Below are 27,575 nucleotides of genomic sequence, written 5' to 3'. Positions count from 1 at the left end.
AAAGATAGTACTTAGTGTTTACATAATGCTGTGCATTCTCAGTATCACAGAGGAAACAATAATTCAGCCTTAGACCATTTTCAGTTAGGCATAGGAATCAGAAGTGGTTAAAAAAGAAGGCAATTCTGGTCTTGGTGAAGCTGATATGAGTTTCTACTTAAAGCTCATTTCTCATACGTGTTCCCCTGCGCTGCTACGCACTGCCAGAATAGCAAGCAAGCCTTTCCATGGTGAACGACGACCAGAATATTAAGGTAAGAAAACTCCGGATGAATTGAGCAAACCCGTTTATCCTCGCACAACCCTGTCGCATTTAAACTCTCCTCCTCCGTGCGCCATGCCTCACCGCTTTCTCTCCATCAGCAGCTAAGCCGGCTGATTCCCCCAGAAATCAATTCTGACCCAAGACCTCTCCGACCCCAGGGCTGCCTCACAGCAGCGTCGCACTATACAAAGCATACGCGACGTGCCCGCGGGTGGGGAAACGCCACCTCCCGGGCGTGGGGTGGGCGGGTGGCGGCCCGGCAGCCCGACAGGGGACAACGCGCCCCGCGGGGCGGGGGCTGTGCGAGGCGGCAGCGGAGGGGAGCCGCCTTCCCCGCCCCTCGCTTAGGCTTGTCCTTTCCAGCCGCGGCGGGGCCGCGCACAGGATTTGCTCCGGCGGCGGCAGGGTGAAGGCACCTGCCGGGCGGCGGGGGGGGACCGGCGCGAGGCCGGCTGCCCTCGATGCTCGCGTAGCGGCGGAGTATGGCGCAGCGGCTACAAAGCGGCAGGTGCCGGGGCGGGCGAGGCGGCGGTCCCCCGACGGGGAGGGTGCTGGTGCTGCTGCTGCCGCTGTGGCTATGCGCGGCGGCCGACGGCTCGGCGCCGGTGTATAACCTTAGTTTGTCAGTGGACGAGGGGCTTCCGCCCGACACGCTGGTGGGGGACATCCGCGCGGGCCTCCCAGCAGGCGCGGGGCCGCCGGGGGGCTTTTTGCTGTCGGAAGGGAGCGGCGAATCGGCGGTGCTGGCGGACTTCCACGTCCAGCCAGAGACAGGTATCATCCGCACAGCGCGTCGGCTGGACCGGGAGCGGCGAGCCCGTTACAGCTTCGCAGCGGCTACGCTGCGCGGGGAGGTGGTGCAGGTGGAGATCGCAGTCACCGACGTGAACGACCACCCGCCGCGCTTCCCTTGGGATTTCCTGCAGCTCAACGTTTCCGAGCTCAGCCCGCCCGGCACCTCCTTCCGCCTCCCGGCCGCCCGGGACCCAGACGCCGGGCGCTTCGGCACACAGGGCTACGCGCTGCTGGAGGAGGGCAGCGTAGCGGGTGAGCCACCGCTCTTCCAGTTGCGCTACGGGCACCCGGAGCCGCTGGAGCTGGTGCTGTTGCGGCGGCTGGATCGCGAGCGGGCAGAGGTGCACCGAATAGTAGTGGAGGCGTGGGACGGCGGCAGCCCCCGGCGCCGCGGCCGCCTGCAGGTGTCGGTGCGGGTGCTGGACGAGAACGACAACGCGCCTGCTTTCAGTCGCGCCGAGTACCGGGCTCGGCTGCGGGAGGACGCGCCGCCGGGCACCGTCGTCTGCCGCTTGCGGGCTACTGACCCCGACCTGGGCGCCAACGGCGAGGTGCGCTACGCCATCAACCGCCGTCAGAGCGACCCCGACGGCTACTTCGCAGTGGAGGAGCGCAGCGGCGTGCTGCGCCTCCGCCGCCCGCTGGACCGCGAGGCACGAGCCCTGCACCGTCTGGTCGTGGAGGCGCGAGACGGCGGCGACGAGCCCGAGGTCTCCAGCGCCCTGGTCTCCGTGGCCGTGCTAGACGTGAACGACAACCGCCCCACTATCCGCCTGCTCTACCTCACTGAGAGCGGCGACCCACGGGTCTCCGAAGGGGCGCGGCCCGGTGACTACGTGGCCCGCATCTCAGTTTCGGACGCCGACGAGAGCAGCTGGGAGGAGAGCGGAGGCATCACACTAACACTGCTGGGCGGCGACGGCGCCTTCGCGCTGCGGCTGGCCGGCGCTGGCATCTTCTTCCTCTGCGTGGCGGGGCCGCTGGACCGCGAGAACCACGACCTTTACGAGCTGCGGTTGGTGGCCACGGACGGCGGCGTGCCACCCCTCTCCTCCGAGGAGTCGCTGCTGTTGCGCGTCGCCGACCTCAACGACGAGGCGCCCGTCTTCCCGCAGTCCTATTACCGCACCTCTGTCTCCGAGGCCGCCTCCCCCGGCACCGCCGTGCTCCACCTCAGCGCCTTCGATGCCGACGAGCCGGGCTCGCCCAACGCTGAGGTACGGTACGCGCTGGAGGGCGAGCCGGCCACCCTGGCCTTGCTGCGCATCGACGCGCGGAGTGGGGCCGTCAGCACCCGAGCCCGCCTGGACCGGGAGCGGCAGGCGGCGCTGGAGCTGCGCGTGGTGGCGCGGGACGGCGGACACCCGCCGCTTTCCGCCGCCTGCCGCCTCAGCATCCTCGTGGAGGACGCCAACGACAACGAGCCGCGGTTCGAGCGGCAGCTTTACCGCGGCCGCCTGCCTGAGCACGCCGCGCTCGGCCATTGTCTCCTTCAGGTGAGCCGCCGCCTCGCCGCGGGTGTGGGCTCGGCCGCCGGTGCGGCGTGAAGTAGTCGCGCTGCTGCGGGCGCTCCAGTAACCAGCATATTCATAATACCGTAATCCTCACCAGTGCCCTTAAAAATGCATTCCTTATCCCGTGAAACTAGCAGCACGGACACTGAGCACAGACGCTCATCTTCAGAGAGGATCCCGTGGCGACTCTCGTTAAGTCCAAGGGGGAGCTGAGCTTCAGCAGTACTTTCGAGGGCTTGAGATCATCCTCACTCAGAGTAAAATTAGTTAAGACCTATCTTTAAGGGTGAGTGTGACCTTCACAAAAGCAGAGAGAAGGCCAGACGATGTAATGGCATTAAAAAGCACTCCTGGGACTTAGTAATATTTCTAGAGCACTCTGCCACTGAAGGGGCAGTTCATTCAGCCTCCACATAAAGTGACTAATCTCAGTAGTCAGGTGAGGTTGGGTGGAGGTTTTGCAGGGCCAGGAGTTGTCTGGTAGTGCTTTTACCTTCTCTTGGAGAGGCACCTCGGAATTTGTATCTTTGAGTATTCACTGCAGTTGATCCTAGGTGCAGGTACAAATATTTCAGCCTTTGTGCAGAAACTTACATGCATTTCAGGAAAATGTGCTCGAAGGGGAGACCTAGGGAGACCTGTAGTGTGTTTTTGCTGTAGTTTCGAAGAAAAATCATTCTACTTTTATCTCCAGGTAGCCTACTTGTTTGGTTTTTTTTCCTTTCTTTAATCATGCCCTATCAATGATGTTCTAACAATCATACAATGTTTATTTCAGGGAAAAAAAAAATTGCACCAAAACTCCCAAAAGTACACAATTCACACAGCTGTAATTACTAATCAACCAATGAACACTTTGGGAGGGTGGAACTCAGGGAGTTTTTTATTTCGTATCTCAAACTGAAAAGAAAATCCCATCACTGCTCTTTCTTTTCCCACCATTCCTGGGGGAGGAGGGGGGATAAGAAGGACATACTGCAGTATATCCTCCCCTGAGGACCGAGGGACCTCCTGGCAGCCTTAGACACTGCAGGTGCACAAGGGGGAGGGAGCAGGATCAAGATGGAGGGTGGGTATCCCTAGTGTTGAAAGGCAGCAGAGCAGAAGTCTCTGCCGCCGCCAGATACTGTGGCTAGAGATGATGAATAGTGTTTTCTACTTTTGAGTTAGTTAGGTGGAAGCATTGTGAAGGCTTCCTGACATTTTTAGAAGAAAATAACTTCTGGGGGGTTCTGTTTGTTAAATTTTTGTTTGTTTGCTTTGCTTTGCTGCTTGTTGTACATTTTGATATAGTGCAGATTTTCTAGCAGGTCAAAGGTGTCAGCACACTGCTGATAATCATCTGTGGTCTGTGTAGTTTTGAAAGTGTCACCCTACTGCCATAATCGTCTTTAGAGTGGGAAGAAATATTTGTGTCCTGGTGGCTGAATGATTAAACCTGGGATACTAAACATAATAAGGCTTGTGTTGGAGGAATAGCAGATAAGCATCCCATGGGCTGCCAGCTGGTGTCTCTGTTTGCGGTTTAATTCTAGACTATCATAGTGATGTCCAGATCTCATACGAGACTGTATAGTAGGCTTAAGCTTTAAACATAGTCACCTTTTAACCTTTAAGTGTATCTGTTTTTAAAGTAATCCTATTTTCCTTCTACTCAACCATTCTTAGCAGGAAAAGCTATCATGAAGCAGGCAGCTTCATTTGTGTTGCTGCAGGAGGGGCAGATAGTGATAAGAAGGAGAAAAATACTTTTTAAGTTGGCCAGACTCTTTTTCAGGGTCTGTATTTAACTGGGCTCTTGAGTTTAAAAACTAGCATGAAAAGGAACTAACCATGTTATTGCAGTGCCTGGAGAACTGGAAATAAACAAGACCCCTGAGGAGGTGACTCTTGTCAGTTGCTTCTGCTCCACGACCAGCAGGGCAGCAGAAGAGGCCTAGGGTTGTTTATAACGCATTGTTGATAAACATTTCTGCTCTGTTTTATATCTGGATCACAACCATAGTAGCTGGAAGTCTTTTGAACTTTCCCCTCTTTCCCCTCTGCAAGTGGAGGTGGCTCTTGCAGAAGTGCATCACTGAAGTCGTCATTAGTAGCCTTTGTTTGGGAACCAGCTGCTGATGAGCCATCACTTTATAGATCACGGGTTTGGGGCTTTCAGCACTAGTGCTTCACTGTAGCTCTGCCCAGCCGCGGAATACTGGACAGTTTATTCCCTTGTGTTCTTCACTGTGTTGGTAACAGGAGATTTCTTTCCTTTTGGAAAATCTTTTACTCCTACTGCTACCATAACTTAGGTGCTCGCTCCCTATTCTTCACAAATCTAGCCCATAACGTGGGCTAGCTTTAAGAGGTGGATCAATTTGCATGTCAGTCTGTCTTTTACTGGTTTCTCCTACTCAGCAGAAGTTGACTGGTTAGAAGAGCCAACTGTGCACTTGGAAGACATAGTCTTCAGTCACTTCTGAAAACGCTGCTTTATTCCAGGGCTTGTGTGGGCTTTTCCGTGTTGGCAAAAGGCCATCTCACCAGTGCTGATTGATCAGTAAGGAAGAGTCTGTGTCCTGAAAAATAACTGGAATTTATTTCCATCAGCTAATACAAGAAAGAAAAATTGTCAGTGTAGTGATTGGGAAAGACAACACAGGTGGAGATCAGAAATCTGAGAAATATGAGAAAGTCTAAATGAAAAAAGTGAAAATGGGAAAGTAATGGGATGTTGGACATTGGAAAGTTGAGCAAAGGTGTGCTGTGAAACAAGTAAGTAGGTTTTTTAAGATCTTAACAGCATTTACCACATTTTTGTCCAATTTTGGATACTGAACTTCTGGTTTATTATCAGTTGTTATTGTCACAGCTTTGTTAAAAATCAAGCTATGCTAGTGGCATGATTAAAAATAAGCAAACAAACAAAAAATGTACAGGCACAGGGAGGGAAAGGTGAACACAATTGCAGACCAAAGCACTTTGCAGTAATAAAAGTGGAGGGAGAAGAAGCACTCCTTTTGTGATGTGACATGTCAGTAACACTTTGGATTCTGCAGATGTATTAATGTCCCTGTTTCTTCTTGTAGGGACATTGTATATTATTATTTTTGAGTAGTCATTTGCCATATAGATGGTATTTCTTAGTCAGTGTGGTGAACTTTAAGTGTAACACAGCTCTGTTTCCTGAAGATCTTTAGCATGACCTAGAAACAGGGTAAGATGGAGGAATGAGTGAGAGAGCCTCTTGGGCTTTCTGCTGTTTTTCTTACTATACCTTTCATCCCATCCTCAAGAACCAACCTGATCACAAGTGTGTGTGGACTGTAGAGTGACAGTGATGATTGTGTCCTATTTCTGCTTTCCTTAGTGCCAGCTTGGCAATTTTAGGTGGATTTGGCAACTGGTGATGTATAGCTCTGTGATGATTTTTACCTCTCTTGCCTAAGAATGAGGAGCATGACAGAGTTGTCTTCTAAGCCATTCTGTTAAGCTCATGAATAAATTAACCTTGCTAACATAGGTTTAATTCTCATTACATACTTTATTTTTAAGCTTTTTTTAGGTGATTACAGTGCTTTTCAAGACTCAGTGATATGTTTTTCTTTAGCATAATGTCTCCAAATTACCAGGTTTGTCAGGATTTTCAGTCTGTGAGCTGAAGTGACAAAACATTGTATTTCTCTTTCTCTCCTTTATGGAGCAAGCTAAAATCTAATCTAAAGGGAAATAATTCAGCATATCAGGCTGGCACTAGTTTTTCTTACATTGTACCTTTTACCTTGATAAGATGCAAACACCCCATTCTGTTTTGTACCCTCCAGGGTCTCCTGTATACAAGAGTATTTCTTCCTTATTGGGCTGTGCAGAGCTTTTAGCTGGACAGAGATTTGGTAATCATGGCAGCTTTCAGCTGAACTCACATTTTTAACTTAACAAAGGTGTTTATTTTGTGTTATACAGCATAGCATGTTCTGTATATGTTTGGGGCTTGTGGGTTAAACTTCCTTCCACTGCCAGGGTATGCTGTAGCTTGTAAGGTACAGCTCTGTGACACAAGTGTCGCTCACTTTATACTGCACACGCATTCATAAGAAAAATATAATGAGTTATGGACTTGCAGTTGCATCTAAAAGATAATTTATTTGTCATAAACGAGTAAGAGTCATATCACTAGGTTTTTACTAAGTTTATTTTCTTTCACAGGTTATTAGAAGACACATTTGTTTGCTTTAGAACCATCCCTGACAGAGCATAGGAAGAGAAAGAACACATGTTATCTGTCAGATGATAAAGACCCATATGCATTCCACTGTTGTGACAGCTTGCATTTTTCTGGCCTGTTAAGGAGGCTGTTTTAACTCACTGGCTAGAGTTCCTTAGTTCATTTTATTTAAAAAAAAAACACTTTCTGATGCTGAGATTGTAGAGGCTTTGTAAATAAAATGACAGCAAGGAAAGAATTTGTTTAAAGCTCTTAAAGCTAGCCTGGGTATACCAGAAATTATGGAATAATAAACCTGTGAGGTTTTAGAAAATAATGTTTATAGTGTCTGTAAGAAGGATGCATGAGTTCTGAGAGGTTTTTAAAAGTGCTTAGTGTATTTGAGAGTTGTTCTTTCTTGAAGTACACATTTCCAAGAGGTACTTGCAGAATGATAGAGGTTATTTAAAAAACCCAAACATTTTAATATTAATCTTACACTTTTTCTCTGCCTTCTGCAAAAGAAAAAAAAAGAAAGCTAAGAGGACAAAAAGAGATGGAAGATCCTTGCTGTGAAGGATGGAGACTTGGAGACCGTAATCAATTACTGAGCAAATAGCAGCATCTGTTGCAGACTATGTTTTATTTCCTTTTCTTTCCCTGAATGCTGAAGCAAGGAGCTAAATAGGCAGTCCATTCTCTTGACGGCTGTGGTTCTGGATCATTTAGTCCACACTGGAATTAATGAAACCAGAAATGAAGCCGGGAAACTAGGTTCACATAAGTTCTAAGTATAAACCCAACTCATCCTAGCTAGAGGTAAGACAAAAACATGGAGCAGAGCTGGAGATGAGTAGGTTCAGGCTGGATATGAGGAGGAAGTTCTTAACTATGAGAGTGGTGAGACTCTGGAATGGGTTGCCCAGGGAGGTGGTTGAGACCCTGTCCCTGGAGGTGTTTAAGACCAGGCTGGATGGGGCTTTGGCCAGCCTGATCTAGGGCAGGGTGTCCCTGCCCATGGCAGGAGGGTTGGAACTAGATGATCCTTGTGGTCCCTTCCAACCCTGACTCATTCTGTGATTCTAAAATAGAAGAGATCAGGCTAAGCATTTCTTTGTTAGCTTCTTGAGCTTTTCAGAACTAATTTTCACTGCATCAGATTTAAAGAAGCCAGGTGCAGATAGATTTTGCTTGTTGACTTGAAGTGCTGCTGTGCCTTAAAATTAATAGAACCGACAACAAGCTGACCAAACCCCAGACTGAACTACAGTTATAGGAAGGAAATTGATCATCTAATCTATAACACAAATCTATTTATTTGTTCATCCAATTAATGTGATCATTTTACTGAATCTGAAAGCAGTTATGTCATCATGTCTGTACTAGGCATATGCTTTTTTAGTAATTACTGCTTTCCAAATTCACAACAAATGTTCCTTTGCACTTCAGAAGCCATTCATTTGATTCTCAGTAGATTATAATAGCTTTGTGTCTATAAAACCACTTTTCACGACTATGCACAACTTTTTTTCTAATCTCTTGATTACTTTAGGTGGTCTGGACTCAGAGATTGATAGATGTCTCTTTGAATCCATGCAGTAGTCTGATTGCAGTACTGAACTGATTTCATGAAGGGAGAAAATAAAAAAAAATCAGAAAACTGCATATTATTTTAATATTTTTCAAAGTAACTCCAAGTGAATAGGATTCCTACATATTCTTTTACTTGAGAATTCTAATTACGTTGCCCTTCTGTTGGTTTTTTTTAGCAGTAGGAAAAACATTCCATTTATTGTTTCTGTTCATAAGAATGAGAGTCTGTTCCTTGATGCTGTCCTTCTGAAAGTGCCAGCATCCAACATGAAATGGATGGTTTGTAGATGTTAGAAGCTCTGATCCTAAAAATGCAAGGCTGTGAGAAGTGAGAAGTGGAAGACTTTTACTTCTGCTGTTCTTAGTTTGTAGTTACTCTTCAATATGGGAGGTGTTAAATTTTTAGTGTCCAACACCTGCAAAGATCAGATCTCTGGAGGTGATTCTCCCCACCACTGCCCTGTATCGCATCTACATCTGTTTACTATCTAAACCTAACACTTAGAGAACATATGAAGTACTGAAGCATCAAAAACATTGTCATGGAAACATTTGGCTTTTATTTGAAAGTTAAAAATTATGTGGAAATTCAAGAACAGAAACATTTTTTAAATTATTGCAGAAAAAATTACCTGTTTTTCCAGTTCTCAGGGAAGTCTTTTAATTGATGTCAGCAAGCTGGGTCTGGGAAGAAGGAAAGTTTGAAGGCTTGTGCATGGCTGAGACTGACGTTGTCGGTGCACCTTGGTCTATAGCCATGAGGAGAGAAGAGATATATGGTAAAAATACTGTTAAATAAATTTGATGTGTCCCTAGCTTTGAGGTAGTTGAGGAGGAATAATGATACTAAACAGTCTTAATCATGTACTTTATATTACAGAAGTCTCTGTGTTAAAATATTAGCTAAAAGACCCAGTGGCAAATGCAGAGTCCTTGAATGCTTCTGGTTACAAAGTTTGTGAAGTTCATTCATAATGAATGAACATTGAGTTGTGTATCCAGCAAGCATTCATTCATAGCCACTGACCTTTTGAAGTGAGGATTGTGAACTGGTTTTTTAGATGGAAGACTTTCTAATGCAGAGATGTAGTGGTTTTGCTGGTTTCCACCTTTATACAAAGAGCTGACTTCAGCAGTTGCATTGTAATATACCTGAGCAAATTATTAATAAGCTGTAAATGGCTGGGTAGCTGGGTAGCCTGTCTGATAATTTATCAAATATTAATGTCAGTTTATCATCTGTATAGGTTTTCATGAAGTGCTAGATCAGCAGAAGGCTCAGTCTTTCCTGGAAGGTTTCAAATACTTGGGAAACAGATGAGTTAGGGATCTCTTCAGTTTCAGCTTACTATGCAAACAGATTGACATCCTGCAGAGTGGGCCTTTTTATTTACTTTGCTGCTCAATTCATTCTTGCAAACAAACATCTAATTGCGTGCTGAATAAACACAGATGATATACAGAAACTGAATTTCTCTTTTAAGATGCATGAATTTGATTTAGAACCTGTCTGGAAGTTTTCTGGGCTTCAGTGTGTGTGTGTAGATAGGTTGGAGAAGCTTGTTCTGCAGTGCATTAATGGTAACGTCAGAGCAATTATTACTCCACGTTCAGTGTAAAGTGATAAGTAATAGAAACACAGCTGTAGGGTGGAGTGGGGGTCTCTGTCCAACTGATTATCCATCCTCCGCTGCAGGTGTCAACTGTACAGAGGCACAGATAATCAGCTAACATAGTACTTGCAGGGAAATACCACACAGCCCATTTGGCACAGGTCTTAACCTGTAGAAGCCCATGTATGTATTGTTTCATACCAATATCCCATCTAGCCCCACATGTTTTTTCTCACTGGTGTGAAAAGCCTATGCCCTGGACAAGTGTAAGAACAGGGCAAACCTGTGTGACTCTTCCCCTTACAGATTTTTGGTGCTCAACTGTTTTCAGTTCAAGGATATCTCAAAGAAGATAGGAGTTTCTATGTGTTTGTAACCTTGAATAGACTTTTTTCTGTGAAACATACCTAACCTTCAGCTTTTCCCAGATACCATCAGCTACAGTGTACTGGGGCAAGGGGTTTGCAGATCAGTGTGATGGTTTGGGTGTTCCCTGTCCCCCCACACTTTGGGAATCGCCCAGCCTAGACTCAGCTGTCTCTGGAAATTGAAGCTTATTATTTACAGCTTAGCAGAATATACAAGCAGATACTTACAGTGTGTGCAGTTATATACAGAAATATACAAGGTAAAAGGTAATACAACATCCCTCCCAGAAACCTCAGTCCCCAGGAAGGGCTCCCCCTACCCCTCTCAACCTTACCCCAGTCCCAGGAAGAATGGAGGTTCGGCCAGAGGGTTAGGAAGCAGAGTGGATTAGTCACAGAAATGGCAGAGAGGTTAGAGAGAGATGCAGCTCAGAGCTCACCAGAAGGAGAAGTGAGTGCCTTATCTATGTTTTGATTATTCTTGTATCTCTCAGTAAGCCTATGAGTGAAGCAGACATCACCAGTGTTTTTCTTTCACAGCCTGTAATCTAGTTGTTCTCACCAAAACCTTCTAGCTAGCTTCAAATTGGAGCGATCAGCTAGCTATTTTGTGGGAAATAGCCCCTTTGCTTTTAAAATGGAGCTAGGGAAAATGAGTGGTCCAGATTACTCCTATTTCACACATCTGTTACATCATTGCTTCATCTTATTTCCAGTATTCATTAGCTAGAAAAAACCCAACAACCCAGATTAGCATTTGGCCAGCAGCTGCCCTTGAACACTGAATGTGCCACTGGTGAAAATAGGAAATTAAGCCTTGTTTACAAAGATGATATGGTAGAAGAAAATTCCTATTTTATAGAATTTGACAGAAAGTGGTGTCTGTGCTCACAGTCTGTGAAGAAAGTGTGCTGATCTGTGTAAAAAGGCATTTTGGGAGTAATAGATTTTAAAAATAGTGCTTAAAAGTCACAGTTCATTCAGTCATTTCTAAGAGCTTTGAGACTCTTCTGCAAAAGAAGCTGTAAAATCTCAGGACTTTTTTAATTTCATTGGCACTTAGGTGAAATAATTTTTCTGGTGTATGTTAACTTGCAAGGGATTTACATCATGCCTGGAGAATATGTCCAGGGGTAGTGTATTTAGCATTACAACAGATGTGCAGATGCTTCTCACCTTTTCGTACTGAACTGCTCCCCTATATATATTTGTATATATTATATTTATGTGTATATAAAAATGTGCAGCCCATTAAACAGTTGTATCCTAACACATACATGGCCAAACGTAGTAACTGTCAGCATTTACAGTAACTGCTGCTGCACTCTAATGCAGAAGGGATAATTGTCAGGGCCTGAGTGCTGGTCTGGTTATACTTGGATGTAAAATGTCAGCTAGTTCTTGACAATTACTTGGTTAGGGTTTTCAGAGTGGAAGCAGGAGCTGGGTACCACAGCAGGCAGATTACTGATGAAATTGGACTGCGTGTGAAGTCAGTTTGTATTCTTCATTCAGTCCCATTTAAGTCAAATAAAGAAAGTTTTGCCGTGGCTTTCTGTTTGTGGTAGCATCTGACAGTGAGAGTTAGCAGTTAGTTTCTGAAGGACAGCATTTATATTGCAGCAGGTTTTGTGCCTATGTCCTTACTCCCACAAGCTCCCCATTGATATGTGGGTTGCTCTAGATACATCAGTCTATGGACTTTGAAATAGTACTTTGTTTAGAAGTGGGGTTTTGTTCTGTAACTGAAAGCACAGCATTAGAGACGCAGCTCTAGGTTCTGTCTTTTCCTTTCCTTTGCACTAAATGAAAACAAGCATTACACTTATGCCAGATTTTAATAGCTCTGTTTCCTGCTGGATATGACTTCAAATAAAAATCATGCCTATTTACTTGTGCTCACAAGCTGTACTGCTTTAAGCATTAAACTGTTGCAGTACCAACAATATTTGCTATAATAAAAGCAAATGTACAGCCTTGACAGATGTCTCAGTCTCCGGCGCTGACCTTGTGTAAATTGTTTTTGTCTCCCCTACCCCCTCCCCATCCCCAGCTACTTTTCTCATGCAGAGAATTAGGTTGTCATGCCTGTGTCTGCTCCACTTCCACCGGCTTATGCCTACATCTGGTACTAGAAAAGGGGTAACAGGAAGGGCAGTTTTTTAACTAATGTCTGACTAAACACATGCAAGGCAAACAACTTGTATATGCGAGGGGTTTTTTAACATTTATGAACAAACACATGTGCTTTCATGCAATGTCCAAGGAACTGGAAGTATCTTTTCAGCCAGAGAAACTGCTGGAGACAACTGTATTTAGCCTCTGGTACAATAGCTTATACATGACCTGTTGTTTTCAAAGGTGTAAAATCCCACTAAAGACAATTTTATGCTACATACTCATTTTTTCCATCTGTGTTTTGTGGTTGCCTTGAATTCTGAACTCATGTCCAGACATGCCACAGTAAGGATTTCCCAAATCCTTTTCTCCCAAGCATCCTTCTGTGGTGTGGCTACACTGATTATAGACCTGTCACTTCTGCAAAACTCTGTTTCCTCATAGACTGGTATCAGTCATAGAAATGTTGATATCTTTATCTCTGCTTCCATACACAGATGAGATTACATATTAAACATTCTCCACTGATACATTGGTGCTTAATAATGTTTGCTTAGACATATAATATTAATCTTCTAACATATAACCAGTTAGATTCTGGTAGAAATTCATAATGTTTTTGTTAGCTGATATTATGGCTGCATTTCAGTTTGGTACTTCCTCACTGTGATGCTTAATGACATTTCTGTGAGCTTGATGAGCACTTTGTGTGCATGGGCTCAGTAAAGCACTTCTGTCATTCTCTTCTGAAAAGATCTTTGGTTGTCTTACAACGCTTTCAAATGGAGGAGAATAAGCTCTTGGAGAGCTCTCTGTTAATGCTTATGCTGTATGTTATACCTTAAGCCCTTGCTGTAGTTGTTATATTGGAAATAGACATTTCCTGGTAAGTCCTTTAAGCAAAACTGTTAGTATGCTGCAGGTATCATAATGTAGTAATTTGCACTGTGTACTATTCAAAGTTCTCATTTACAGAAATTTCTCAGGAAAAAAATGATTTAAGTGATTTAAGAGTGATTGGCATTGGAATGGGCTGTCCAGGGAGGTGGTGGAATCACTGTCCCTGGAGGTGTTCAGAAAGAAAACTGGATGAGGAACTTGGTGCCATGGTCTAGTTGACTGGACAGGGCTGTGTGATAGGTTGGACTGGATGATCTTAGAAGTCTCTTCCTACCTGGTTGATTCTATGATTTGTAGTGTACCATTAGAAGATAAGATAATGTCAAGAATGTATCAACATAGAATTTAAACCTAAACATTTGCAGTTAAATCTAGGGGAAGGGGAGCAGTCGCCTGAATATAAATTGCTCAGTTTTCAACAGGCTGATGCCCATTTTGCATGTTCTGTATACTGTGGTGTTACACTTGCTCCTGAAGGCATCAAACAGAATTTGATTTTACAGCTTTTTGAGAAAGGAAATCACTAAAAGAGCACAGAACTCCTTCTTAATGGAACATATTTTAGAACAGTATGTGCTTCCTTCACTAGTAATGGTAGAATAATTGTTTTCTGCAAAAGTTTGATTTGAACACAGAGTTGGAGCTTAGAAAATTATTCCTCCTTTTAGATTTATGTCTGTATAATTTCCCAAGGATCTAGGGGAGAACATTTCATTATGGCTTCAAAAAGAAAGAAGAAAGGCAGACTCCCATATATTTGGCTTCTCTTATTTGTTTGTTTGTTTGCTCCTTTTTGTTACTACTAAAGTAAAATTCTGTATCCTGGAATTTCTTTCTTCTTTTCTTTTTTTAGCTGTCTGTAGAAATAATTTTGGCAGTGCTGCAGTCTTGTAATGATTTGCTCAGATACCAGACTGCTTTTATGTTCTCTTTCCATTGAGAAAAACCAAGCCCCAAATCTCTCATGTTTGTAATTTGCAGTTAAAGAAGCAAGGTTTAAATTTTCATGGAACGAATCAGTTTTAAAAAAAAATATTTTAATCTCATTTTTTGCCTCTTTCTGAAGATTGGGAAAAGACCTGACAGTTGAAACACACTTTTTTATAAAGCTGACTGCTTTTAATTTTCAGATACGTTTGTCTGAAGGGAAGACCCAAGCCAATATTTGGGACTTAGAGCAGAACATGTGTTACATTTCCAGAACCCTATGGTTATGGGGCACAGGTTATTGCACAGTTTCTAAAACTCTGTTGTTGAAACACCATGTTGAACAACATTTATGTTTTCTGGGAGGTTTTTAATGCCTGTTGTATTTTATTGGAGGCCACTTAAATCATACTTTTTGAGACTTTGATTTTATGCTGTGGCATTATTGTTAGTAGATGCTCATAATGAGAAACATGTTTTAGGCCTGTGGACGTGCACTAAATTGTGACTGTTTTCCTAGAAGGTGTGGGTGAAAGTTAGGACATTGCTGGGGATTATCAGGGGCAAATCTCAGTACTCACCATCCCCAAGGGCTCCCAGTGATTACACCTCCCCTTGCCCGCCCTACATTTCTGGGAAGCAAAGCACAACTGCTGTGCCTTCTGAGTTGAAAGGAATGGGCAGGCAGGTGTTTTTGTCAAGTTTGTGGTGCTAGCTGGACCACCAAGCCTCTGCCCCATGATCTATGCTCAGTATTTCACAAACAGGAACTGACAAGTTATTTGCACAGGAATGTTAATACTTAACTGGTAATATCTCACCTAAATCAGTTTACAGTTCTCTTTTTTTTAAGGCTGAATCACTTTGACTCATAATTGTCCATGTTGTGGTTTGTTGTTTTTTTTTCCTCTTCAGTTTTCAATGAATAAATTCCCATCTTGACAGCAAAAAAAAAATAGTTTGTGGGTATGTAATTTCATATTTTGTCATTCTGCTTTTATTACTAGTTCTTCTATATAAAGATGATCTTGATCTTCTACACTGACAGCCCTTCCAGTTTCAAGAAGTGGTGTTACTCAATTACTTGTGTTTTGGTTTTGTTGTGTTGTTTGCTGTTGTTTTGTTTTTTTGCTGGTTAATAAATAGGATTAACAAGCAGGCTATCAATACAACCAACGTATTTGCTGCTTTTTTTTTTTGAGACATCTTGTTTTCATTTCTTCTTTACCTCATTTCTTGCCATATGCTTTTTGACTAGTAGTTATGTTGTCTGTACTACATAAAACATAGAGAAATGTGATTCCCTAAGTTGCTTTACTAAATCCAGATCAACTTACTTGTGTGTCCAGAAAAAATAATTTATCAAAAGGATACTGAGGTACTTGGCAAAAAATGTTTCATTTTACCTTCTTTTCTGTTTATTCTTTGAAACTTGTTCTAAAATTTGTATCTGTTTAGATGAGGCTGATAGGATTGTAATGCCTACATTCAAATGTTTTTTAGTAAGTGCAGTCCTTCATTTTGATATTTTCAAGAGAGATGTTTTTGTTAAGGTCTAGAGTGATTGTGGCCACAAGCTCATAGTTTTATTTGTCAGTTCTTTAATAGTTCTAGGTTAGATCCTCCCCCTTTGAATGGTATTTGCATTTTAACTTTAAGATGTGTAGCTTTCATTCTCACTTGAGTGATGATGGCCACAATCATTGGTGATATCAGAACTGAGGAAAGTATCTCTTCAGCTCTAGCACAGTGGTTGATTTTAATAGCCTACCATCTTCTCATCTTAGCACATCCATATCTGCTTCTTTTCTGTCCATGAATACCTATGTAGTCTTGTAATTATTGAAGTTCAAGACTTCTGTCACATCCAACCCCCTTTTTTCTGTCTATTAACTACTAATTTTTAACATTAACTATTTATCACTGAAAATCTTTGAGATGCAGACTAATTGCTGTTTATTCATCCATTTAATTTAAGCCTAAGATGAAGGTACATGATCTGAAGTATTCATGTCCAGTGGCTTTATTGTTTTCATTGATTTATGAGTCTCTGAGCAGTTAAAGCTCCTCATAAAGAAGTGACTGCTAGTGATATTCTTTCTTCAAGAGCATTGTAATTCTCTCTGTATATCTTCAAATCTAACCCTGAGGCTGAGGAGGCCTGTAGCAGATGCTCAGCTTTGTTCCATGAGATGCTGGGGAAAAAGTCCATTGAGCAGCATACCCTCTGAGCATTAGCTCAACTATTTACATCTATTAAAATCTCATCTTCTTGCTCTGAGGACCAACCATATATGTTTCTTTTGGCTCATAGACTTGGATGTGAATTCATTCTGGTCTTGGTTTGTTTTGTTGGGGTTTTTTCTTTCTTTTTTCTCCCTTTAAATAATAATTCAGATTAGCTGCATTCACTAGTAGAGTTCCTCCTCAGGTCGGACATTTCACCTTCAAGGAAAGCCAAAAAGATCAAGTAAGTGATGTTTCTGATAGCTCAGTGGCTGTTTATCTCATAACGGGCACCAAGGCAGAGATCAGGCTTCCATTTTCTGGAAGGAGATGTGTGATATCTGTGAGAGAAGGCTTTTCCTGATCATTGAAACCATATTCAATTCAGACTATATTTTGCACAATCACAGTTCTAGCCTTGTGCTTGGGAAACAGCTTGAGTCTGAAGGTGTTTTTAATCATTGTGGTGTTATCCTGGCTGAGGCACTGTAGCATGTCAGGATGTTTCCCAAGGAACTGATGATAAGAAAACCTAATCATGGAATTCATCTTGCAGAAAGAGGAAAGGAAAGAGAAAAGTCCTGGACAGGAAAGCAAGGTTGCCTTTCATAAAGGAGAAGTTGCTGTGAAATTTCAGTTTTCCTTGTTTGTTCTCTGTCACTGCTGTTGATTTATTTCCCACAGAGGACTCTTTAATACTGAAATCCTCAGTTTATTGTCCTGAATTAAATAGCTTAATATTAAGTGGAGGACACGGAGTGGTTGTCTTGGAAGGGACCTGTAGTAAAGTTGTAGAAATGGCATAAAAATCTGAAAGCTTTCAGGAGCTCCTCTGCAGGAGCCCTGGAAATGGTAAGGAGTTACTTTGGAGCCTAGTTGCTTTGTGCAGATGTTGACAGTCTCAAATGGGACAGTCTTGGCAGCACACACCTGGTGCAATATAACATTTTTGGCAGTTAATTGCTTAATAGGTTTAATTTCTGCAGGAGAGATTATTAATTGATTCTTTCCCATTCCCTTAACATGTCGCCTGCGGAGCATTTATGTGTAGCTCCTGCCTTTACTTGCTAGTGGCATATTTTATCACTGTGTTGTCTGTTAGTTTTTGTTCAGCTAGTGTATGTTTTAGAGCAGGAAAAAGGGCTTACTTGAAATGTAAAGCTGAATGTCTGATGGTCACAAAGCTTGCGTTTTGGTAGTTATGTGTGGAGAAAGGCTCCAGTAATTTCAGGTATTTGCAAGTCTCTCAGATTGTATTTTGCTTCAGTGAGGATTACATTTTGGTGAACTATGCCTTGTCTGTCTTACATATTCTATATATTATATATAATATGTAGTATTTCCACCCTTTGTGTGACTAATTTGTTTTTCTTGTTTGACTTACAACTGAAGCTGGTTTGGCTTCTCACGTCTGTCTTGTATGCTCTGTCTGGACAGACATCTTCCTCCCAGAATTGCTCACACAAAACGCACCTCTTGCTGCACTGTGATGTAATCCATGGAACTATTCATATTGTAAGCAGTAGCACAGTAAACTGACAGGTACACGAACTGTGATGACTGATTTGGGTAGGTTTCCAGCTATATTATACATTACTTACATGGGGTTTATTTCCAGTTGTTCACATTAAACTTTTACATTGTAGTAATTGCCAGCTCAAAAGAGTTGTTAGAATTTTTCAAAGATGTGCTGTATGTGCTGCTAAAAATACCTCATTCATATGAAAAATGCTTTTAATAATATAGATGGCAGTAGATCGCTGAAGAAGCTTTTGTGTTTGTCAGCAGCATTCACATTGTTATGCTTTAACAGTCAGGAACACTTAGCTCCATCGACGTGACAAATGCAGGACATTTAGTCCTGTTATGATGCATTTTTGGTGCATGGCAGGATTTCTCTTTTGAATTTAGTCAGCCAAAGACTGTTCTGTTTCCTTGTCTTTTTGCAGTGTGGTTGGTAAGTCTGAAAGTCTTAACCAAGAGAGTGGTCAGTCTGTTGCTGGCATGCATTGCAAAGGTCTCTGAACATCAAAACTTTGTCTAGTAACTGTCATACTTCTGTGGTTCTGTCAATGTTGTCACAGTTCTATATCAAAAGGTTCATTTTTCTTCTGTATTCCTGCCATGATGCTTCTTTACTTCTAGTTCAATAATTGTGGGGGTTAGCATTTAGTCCTATTTCTGCATTCTTTGTCCGCTCAAGCAGAGTTTTAATTGGTAAAAATGGGGTGAAGCTGAAGACCCAGGCATGGTTCCTCAGCCATTCATCCCTCTGCCTGCCGTTGTTCAGTTTCCCTTTTAGTACTGTCTGAGTTGAGGAGGAAAGAGAACAAATCCTCTTTAACATCTTCATAGATGATCTGGATGAGGGCATCGAGTCAGTCATCAGCAAGTTTGCAGATGACACTAAGCTGGGGGCAGATGTGACTGAGCTGGAGGGCAGAAGGGCTCTGCAGCGGGACCTTGACCGCCTGGACAGATGGGCAGAGTCCAAGGGGATGGCGTTCCATAGCTCCAAGTGCAGGGTGCTGCACTTTGGCCACAACAACCCCATGCAGAGATACAGGCTGGGGTCGGAGTGGCTGGAGAGCAGCCAGACAGAGAGGGATCTGGGGGTGCTGATTGATACCCGCCTGAACATGAGCCAGCAGTGTGCCCAGGTGGCCAACAGAGCCAATGGCATCCTGGCCTGCATCAGGAACGGTGTGGTCAGCAGGAGCAGGGAGGTCATTCTGCCCCTGTACTCTGCACTGGTCAGACCTCACCTTGAGTACTGTGTCCAGTTCTGGGCCCCCCAGTTTAGGAGGGACATTGAGATGCTTGAGTGTGTCCAGAGAAGGGCAACGAGGCTGGGAAGAGGCCTTGAGCACAGCCCTACGAAGAGAGGCTGAGGGAGCTGGGATTGTTTAGCCTGGAGAAGAGGAGGCTCAGAGGTGACCTTATTGCTGTCTACAACTACCTGAGGGGTGGTTGTGGCCAGGAGGAGGTTGCTCTCTTCTCTCATGTGGCCAGCACCAGAACGAGAGGACACAGCCTCAGGTTGTGCCAGGGGAAATTTAGGCTTGAGGTGAGGAGAAAGTTCTTCACTGAGAGAGTCATTGGACACTGGAATGGGCTGCCTGGGGAGGTGGTGGAGTCGCCGTCCCTGGAGCACTTCAAGGCAAGGTTGGATGTGGCACTTGGTGCCATGGTCTAGCCTTGAGCTCTGTGGTAAAGGGTTGGACTTGATGATCTGTGAGGTCTCTTCCACCTTTGGTGATACTGTGATACTGTGAAATGTCTTCCATCAGAGCTGTTGATAACTCTCCTAGGGCAATGGTGTGCAGAGTTATACAGTAAAAGTAAAATCTGTGTTCCAGTTAGTCCTAGCTCTAATTTATAAAGCTTGTCAGTGTGCTGGGGTTTTGTTAATGTAAGAAAAAGCTCTATCTCTTAAGTGCTTATGTTGAATAACAATACTGCAAAAGTACTGTTTTCTTAATGCATCCTTGTGAGGTTTACATATAGTAGTCATGTAAATGCTTAGCTTGATGGAATAGCCATATGGAAAACACGCTGTACGTATTAATTTGCCCATAGCCTGTAGTATCTTAATAAGCAGTAAGATCTCATCAGCTGTGTTTAGTGTGAGTTTGCAAACTAAGGAGTTTTTTTATGTCAGCAAATACATGAACTTCATAGTTAGATAGGGTAGGGTAAATACTGTTAAAAATGTGAGAATTTGCTTCCACCTCCTCAGCATTGTGTCAGATCTCATTCTTCCTATAACAGATGTCAGCAACATCTTTTCTTTAGGCCACAAATAGCTGATTTTTGTTTTGGCTATAAGTCTTCTTCACTGTGTGTTTTTTCTGTCTTCTTGTTGAGGTATGTGTTTTTCCTGAGTGTCTTGAATTCTTCAGAATCTCCTGGTGCTTATGGAAGCCTCTACCTGACTGATTCTATAGATTGTTCCTACTGAATGGCTTCTTCAGTGTCTGTTGCTTCGTTGAGAAGTTCTGTAATCATCTGGAAGGAATTTAATTTAGTCAAGGGAAGGGATTAGACATCTCTTTCAGAAACTAGTGGTGCCCTTGGCTAAAGTGCTGGTTTGCCTAGGGGAACACAACTATGTATGTTTGTACATTCTTTTGGTGGTGCTGACCAAATACTGCTTACTTGGAGAGGAGAGAGATTGTTTTAGCTGTTACTGTTAGAAGAGTAGTTTGGGGAAATTAGTTTTGCCTTCTGTTTTGTTAAATCTGCAGTTTGTTTCTTGAAAATGATGGTTATGTCACTTTAGAAAAGCACTTTGTCACATAGGTGAGCCATTTCCAATGAAGAGAACTAAAGATAAGGATGGGAGATTTGAATTTGACCTGTTATTTAATGGAAAGTTAGTCGAAGGAGAACAAACTTTGAGATGTATTCAGTGCTTGTGGCCCCAAAGCAACTGCAGCACTGCCTTTTTATTCATACTGGAGTCTTTTATTTATACTGGAGTCTTTCCAGGATTCAAACCCATGTCCAGGTATCTGCTCTGTGACAGAAGAGCTGAGAACTAAAGGTGCTTATATGATGAGTGGGTATTCATTAAGGGTTTCATTCTTCTACTGAGTTCTGTGTTAATTTCAATCACTTGAAGCGGCTTTGAACTTTGCAACGAGAGACATTTTTCACTCGGTCATGAAATTATCCTACCCAGTACTGGCATTCTGTCTTTGCTTATGTTGCTGGAAGTCCAGAAATAACCATAACACTGAGCTTGAGAAGGGAAGTTTTCACACTGGAGGCATGAATCCTCCAGCTTGTTGAATTCCTGGAAAACATTATCTTTCCCTATTGCATTCAATATTTGGGGCATCGTGTCCAGGGCTCTTTAGTGTTATCATTAATAGAAGCAGTCTGCAGTTGCCTGGAAGCAGAGTGCTCTCACAAAGCTGCAGTCAAAACCACCTGGTTGTTCCAGACTTCCCATCACTTGTGTTTATGCTTTTATTTTGAAGAACATTGGCAATATTTGGTAATAATTTGCTTTCATTGTATTTTGAGAAAGTTATCTCAATGTGGTTGATTTTGGCACAGGTACCAAACAAATAAACAAAGTCATGCTGGCACGTGTTTTATCACTGATACTATTGCCATGGGGTGATGTTGTTTTCTATGCTAGGTGTGAAAGAGGCCTTGATAAGACACGGGGTTTGTGTTCCTTTCCCCTTAAATGCCAAAGTGGTAATAGTCTAAAGCCAGTGATCATTTTTCTGAACATTCCCAGTCTATTGCTAGCATCTTAAAAACAGTGAAGTTCTTTACAAGGGGAAAGATTATACAAAGACAGTAGAGGAGGGTAAACATACCATGGCACATTTTGCTTTCAATTCAGTACTTTTTAGTAATTCCATAGTAAACAAGAACTTGTATGAATGTTTGCTGATGGGAAAGTTGTAGTTTAAGAATTTTGGAACACTGAAGAAGTAACTCCCCTGTGATTGGAGTCAGTGAGCCTGGAGGGAAGCTAGAGCAAGTGGTAGGGTGTTTTTTTTTTCATTGTGCTATAAACTTTAGGTGGTGGGAGACACTTGCAGGGAGGAAAATAATGCTGAGAGAGACCTTTGCTGCATGCTGGCCTGCATAAAGGGCTGTTCTTTTGTCTGGAGCCCACAGGTGGTGACAGTGGGGTTAATTTCAAAATGTGTTGGTGTGTAGTCATGGTCAGTTCAGATCAGTCCCTTGGGATTTCATGCTGTAACAGAGAACACTTCCTATGCTGGGAAATGGATTTTCACATACATTTTGCAAATACCTTTGAGTGCTACTGTAGTAGTGTTACTGGAATCCTGAATTCCTTATGCTGGAGAACAGTAGGAGTTCACAGCAATCTTTCAATTTTTTTCCTCCCCCTTTGGCACAGAAACAGGTTTTTAGTATTTTATCTCTCTAGTATAGATTTCTGTTATTTTTATAGTAGAATTTTGTGTGTTCTTTGCCGTCCTTTCTTAGTGGGTGAAGCAATGGTTAACTGTAATTTTTCCATACTGTCTCATGGCTTTAGATAGTTTGGTTGGTTGTTGGGTTTTTTTTCTGTGGACTTTGTACAGTTTTCTTCCTGTCCTTGCTGGTAGGTCTCAGCCTATCATTTTGCCTTCTTGTTTATTATGTACTTTTAAAGGTATTGGCGTGTGGTCATACATTTACAAAACAAATTAAATTGAGTTTGCTCTGAGATTTTGAATTTGCTATGTATGCAGAGCTGCACATCTTCCTAGAGAAGTTGTGTCAAGCAAGAGCAGTGCATACTGCTGGTGTCACCATCTTTACATGAAAGTTTGCTCTGCCCTTCAGTGGTTTAGTTGTCTGGGGTTTTGGTGTTGGTTTTGTGTTTGTTTTTGTTTGTTTGTTTTTGTTTGCAGTTTTGTTGTTTTTTTTCTTTTTGTGTTTTTTTTGTTTGATTCTTTACACATCAACAAAATTTAAATGCAGTTTGCCCTTTCAACACATTCAATTCATTCTTTTGTTTTAAAATTGTCTTTCTAGTGTAATTTAGGTTACTAAGTTCTTTCTCTGAACTGAAGAAGCCTTTTTTCTACTACTACAGGACTGAGATGAGGGAACCATAATGACTTGAGTGGGTTTTTTGTCTATGAAATGATCTTTGAAATAGATTATTTTTTTCTTTTAATGACTGGGTAAATTATTCTAATTGGTAGAAATGGATCTTTACAGGATCAGAAAATAAAGACTTTTGTACTGTGGGCTGTGAAAAGCCTGACAACATAGCCAATAGGATGGTAGTATTGAGTGCAACTTTAGTATGGAGGATTGCACCAGTTGGTGCCCATGATGATCAGGAGAGATGTAGAGGTGCTGGAACGTGTCCAGAGAAGGGCAACAAAGCTGATGAAAGGCCTGGAACACAAACCCTATGAGGAGAGGCTGAGGGAGCTGGGGGTGTTTAGCCTGGAGAAGAGGAGGCTCAGGGGTGACCTCATTGCTGTCTACAACTCCGTGAAGGGAGGCTGTAGCCAGGTGGGGGTTGGTCTCTTCTCCGAGGCAATCAGCAACAGAACAAGGGGACACAGTCTCAAGTTGTACCGGGGGAAGTATAGGCTGGATGTTAGGAGGAAGTTGTTGGCAGAGAGAGTGATTGACATTGGAATGGGCTGCCCAGGGAGGTGGTGGAGTTGCCATCCCTGGAGGTGTTCAGGAAAAGCCTGGATGAGGCACTTAGTGCCATGGTCTAGTTGACTGAATAGGGCTGGGTGCTAGGTTGGACTGGATGATCTTGGAGGTCTCTTCCAACCTGGTTGATTCTATGATTCTATGATTCTATGTGTGTCCATTGCTTTCTCTGCAGGCTGAAGGTGCGGATTTCTCTGTTCATCTTGTTTTCTCAGGGTTTTGTGTGGAGTTTCCCCTTTGCTCCTTTTCTGATTTCGTAGTGACAGAACACAGCTTTGTGTTTCAGAGTCCTCAGTCTATGGGTTGATATTCTCATTGTTTGTATTCATTATTACTAACCATAATAATCCAAGTCTTGGTCTGTCCCACAAAGTATGACTAAGCATCTCCTGATTTTGATTTAGCTCCTTAAGCAGTGCCTATGGATGGCTATAGAACTTTGTAGAAACAAAGTACTTTACAGCAAACAAGGTGTAACACACCACAGGACTTAACAGGGGATCAGTTTGCAGTTCCAGCTTTTTGAACTGGCGTAAAAACAGCTTTTCATAATTGTAGAAGAAATTTATGTAAGAGATTTGAAAATAACTTGGAAGGTGAAAAATGTTTTTTTGTTGCATTCTGTGGTTTTCCTATAATTATAGGGTTTCTTCTGAAAATAAAAGGAAATGTTGTTTTGCTTGTTCTTTACTCATCTCTTTCCAGGCCAGGTGTAGCACAGATGTGTGCTGTGATCCTGCTATGATGCAGAAGGGGTGGGAGCCATTGGTGAACCAAAAATTTGGCTGTTATTCTTAGGACAAGACAACTGAACCATCATTATTTCTAATTAGAGGAAAAGTCAACTGAGTTTGGTAGAGAAGGGGTGAATTGGCTCTCAGTACTTGCCTGCATCGTCTGCTTTACCTGCAGTAACATGTGGCACATAGTGCAGGATCAGATTTAAACCTGGCAGACAGTTCATGAATGACTGTGTACAGCACACTAGTGTCATCTACACAACTAGAGTTGCTCAGCCAGTGTTATGGACCTTCACTATTTTAACTGCTGTGGCTGAACACAGAGAGGTAAACTGAGTCCTGCCGAGGAGGAGTGGATGAAAGGGAGGAGGCTACTGAAAATGAGACAATAGTGACATTGGACAAATCTCAAAAGGATCAAGAGATGATGTGAAGGCTCTAGTTATGTTTAACTAATGAATCTGTTTTCTCTGGCTTTACTGGAGACCTCTTAGAGAGTTTGCAGGACTCGATACAGTCAGTTTCTGTTAGTTACAGTGTGTTCATAGCACAATTAAGCAAAAACCTAGGCACTTGGGTTTTGTAAAGTGTAATACTACTGCTTGTGCATGTATGAAACAGTGCATTTACTTGCTTGATCTTTTCTCCTGATATTAGCAGGTTTTTGTGAGTAAAGTATACTCCAGTTCTGATAGACAGTTTTCAGGTACAGGAACCATTTAAAATTTCACTAGTGAGAGAAGATAAATGAAAATCTTACTGGTCTCCAGAGGCAGATGAAGGATGCATGGTAATGTCGAAGATAATTTTGCTCCTCAGTGAGAATACAGAGTATATTTTTTCCCCCACAAATCTTTATATCACTTTAAAAAATCTATTTGAGCATATTGCACAGCCCAGCAGATATTTTTTATAATCAATATTTGGCAAACATCCTCTGCAGTGCAGCATTCCTGTCTAGCTCAGCTGCTCTCAAGAAGGAGCATTTTCTTTGTTCTGTGTAGGCTGTTTATGAGTGCATATCAATGGTAAAGTGGCTCTGCTAAGAATTATTAAAGGCAGCTCACTGTTCATGAGCTTTGCCTGCTACTAACACAGTCACTGTGCTTTATTTTTTCTAGATGTGTTACTGATTCTTTCTGCCTTTGCTTCTAAACACACTCATTTTATGTCATCCCACCTGTGCATGGTGTTACCAGCTGTACACTCAGACTGGGCTGCTGGAGTGGTAAATTTCCGATGTGAAAGCAGCAGCTCAAATGACAGAGTTGTGAATCTTAATGGAGCGCAGAGCAGGGTGGCTGTGGAGATCATATTTCTATTTCCTGTCACAAAAATCTGCATCTGCAGATTAAGTGCTGCAGTGTGCAGGCTTCTCTAGTTCTCTTAAGTGTGTTTGTGCAGAGCTGACTGGCCAGATGGACTAGGCTGACCTTGTGGTAGAGCAGGTTGCTTTCCCACCTGTGATAGTTTGAAGCTAGCTAGAATGTTCTGGTGAGAAGGATTAGATCACAGGCTGTGAAAAAGAAACAAGGGTGATGTCTTTTTCACTCATAGGATTGATGAGATGTGTAAGAACAAGAGTCAAAACATAGATAAGGCAGTTTGAGCACTGCCTGGGCTTTGAGCTGCATTTCTCTCTAACCTCACTCTCTGTCTCTTTGATTAATCCACCTGCTTCCTAACCCCCCTGGCCCACCCTCCATTCTTCCTTGGGGCACAAGGCAACGTCTGGGGTAAGGTTGAGAGGGGTGGGAGAATGTGGAAGGGCAGTTGGGAGCCCCTCCTGGGGACTCAGGTTTCTGGGAGGGGAGTTGTGTCTCTGTATTACCTTTTACCTTGTGTATTTCTGTCTATAACTGTATATACTGTAACTATCTGCTTGTCTATTCTGCTAAGCTGTAAATATAAGCTTCATTCAAATTTCCAGAGCCATCTGAGTCTAGGCTGGGTGATTTCCAACGTGTGTGTGGGGTGGGTAGCACCCAAACCATCACACCACCAAACCCCATCACTCTTAGCATAGTCCATAAAGTTCTGAAATGCATTAACGCCTTATGAAAAGACTCACATTTTAAAGTACAAATTCTCTACCTCTTTCTCCTTAAGATTTCTTTTCCTCTCTTTGCAGTTGTAGTTTTCACCTCTTTGAAAAGCAATTCTTCAGTGGTAGCACCTGTATATTCCTGGTGGGGTTTTTCCCTCCTTGGAACAGACTTCTAAAAATCGTAAACTTTTAATTTTAACTTCTGTAGTTGAGACATTTTGTTTCCTCTAACTGCAAGCCGCACCCACCCCACCCTGCAGTTAATTTAGGCTGCCCAGGTGCATGATTGCTTTAGACCATGTGTGCCTTATTTGCTCCCTAATGTCAGTTAGCATTCTTCAGCCTTTCTTACCGGCTGATTTCAGTCCTCCTTCATGCACCATTATCGCCACATTAGTGTCCCAGGATGGTAAAGATTTGAAGAAAGCAGACCAGCCAGCTCTTCCTTCTTTGCCAGTGACTCTGGCACATTGAGGTATGTCCTTTAAGAGATCTCATCATGCCTTTTCAACTTCTCATGAGTATGTGACTAGTCAGTACCAGTGCTCTTCCAGGCTGAAGAGACCTTACTGTAGTCCCTGTGGACAGATGAATGGGTGGATATCAAAGATTAGTAGACTGTCATCAGTGGAGAAAGAGATTACACTGTGCTTCTGTTGTGCAGAGGCTGAGGCTTGCCTTTCCTACAGGGCTGACTGATGCCAGCTTCATAATCAGTGAAGGGGCTGGGGTTTTTTTAATGCTGAGTGATGGGATTCTGCAGATCCAGTAAGTCAGCTTCTGAATGCAAGTTGAGACTGATTTCCCACTTGAGAAATGGTTAATGAAAAAAAAAAAAGTGATATATGACTTATCTTGTCCAGAAAATTAACAAAGGGGCACAGTAAAGAAATTATTAAATAATAGTTCTTTATTATGAACTTTTTGTCCAAAACCAGAAAATACTCAAATTGGAAAGGCATAAATAAAAATAAAAAAGAGGTAAAATTCTTAATAAGATTCTAGCTGTTACTTGTGTTGGCAAATAGTTTAATAACATGTTTGGAGAAAGCTTGGACACTGAAGTGTATAACAAGTGAAGGTAGTTCATTCAGAAAAGTTTGGGAAAGAGTAAAACTCTGA

The 27,575-nt window shown here is 42.8% G+C and overlaps 1 protein-coding gene across 1 annotated transcript in view; it reads left to right on the top strand.

The window, feature by feature from the left end:
• The first annotated feature begins 747 nt into the window (after positions 1-747).
• DCHS2 (dachsous cadherin-related 2) overlaps positions 748-27,575 on the top strand; it is a 96,751-nt gene continuing 69,923 nt past the window's right edge. Inside the window, exon 1 of the mRNA XM_064149424.1 lies at positions 748-2,556. Coding sequence (XP_064005494.1) covers positions 748-2,556 — 1,809 coding nt within the window. The remainder of the gene's footprint in view (positions 2,557-27,575) is intronic.

The sequence above is a fragment of the Pogoniulus pusillus genome, chromosome 9 (assembly GCF_015220805.1).
Source record: "Pogoniulus pusillus isolate bPogPus1 chromosome 9, bPogPus1.pri, whole genome shotgun sequence".
In the NCBI taxonomy this organism is placed as follows: domain Eukaryota; kingdom Metazoa; phylum Chordata; class Aves; order Piciformes; family Lybiidae; genus Pogoniulus; species Pogoniulus pusillus.
This window is presented reverse-complemented; position numbering and strand designations above follow the sequence as displayed.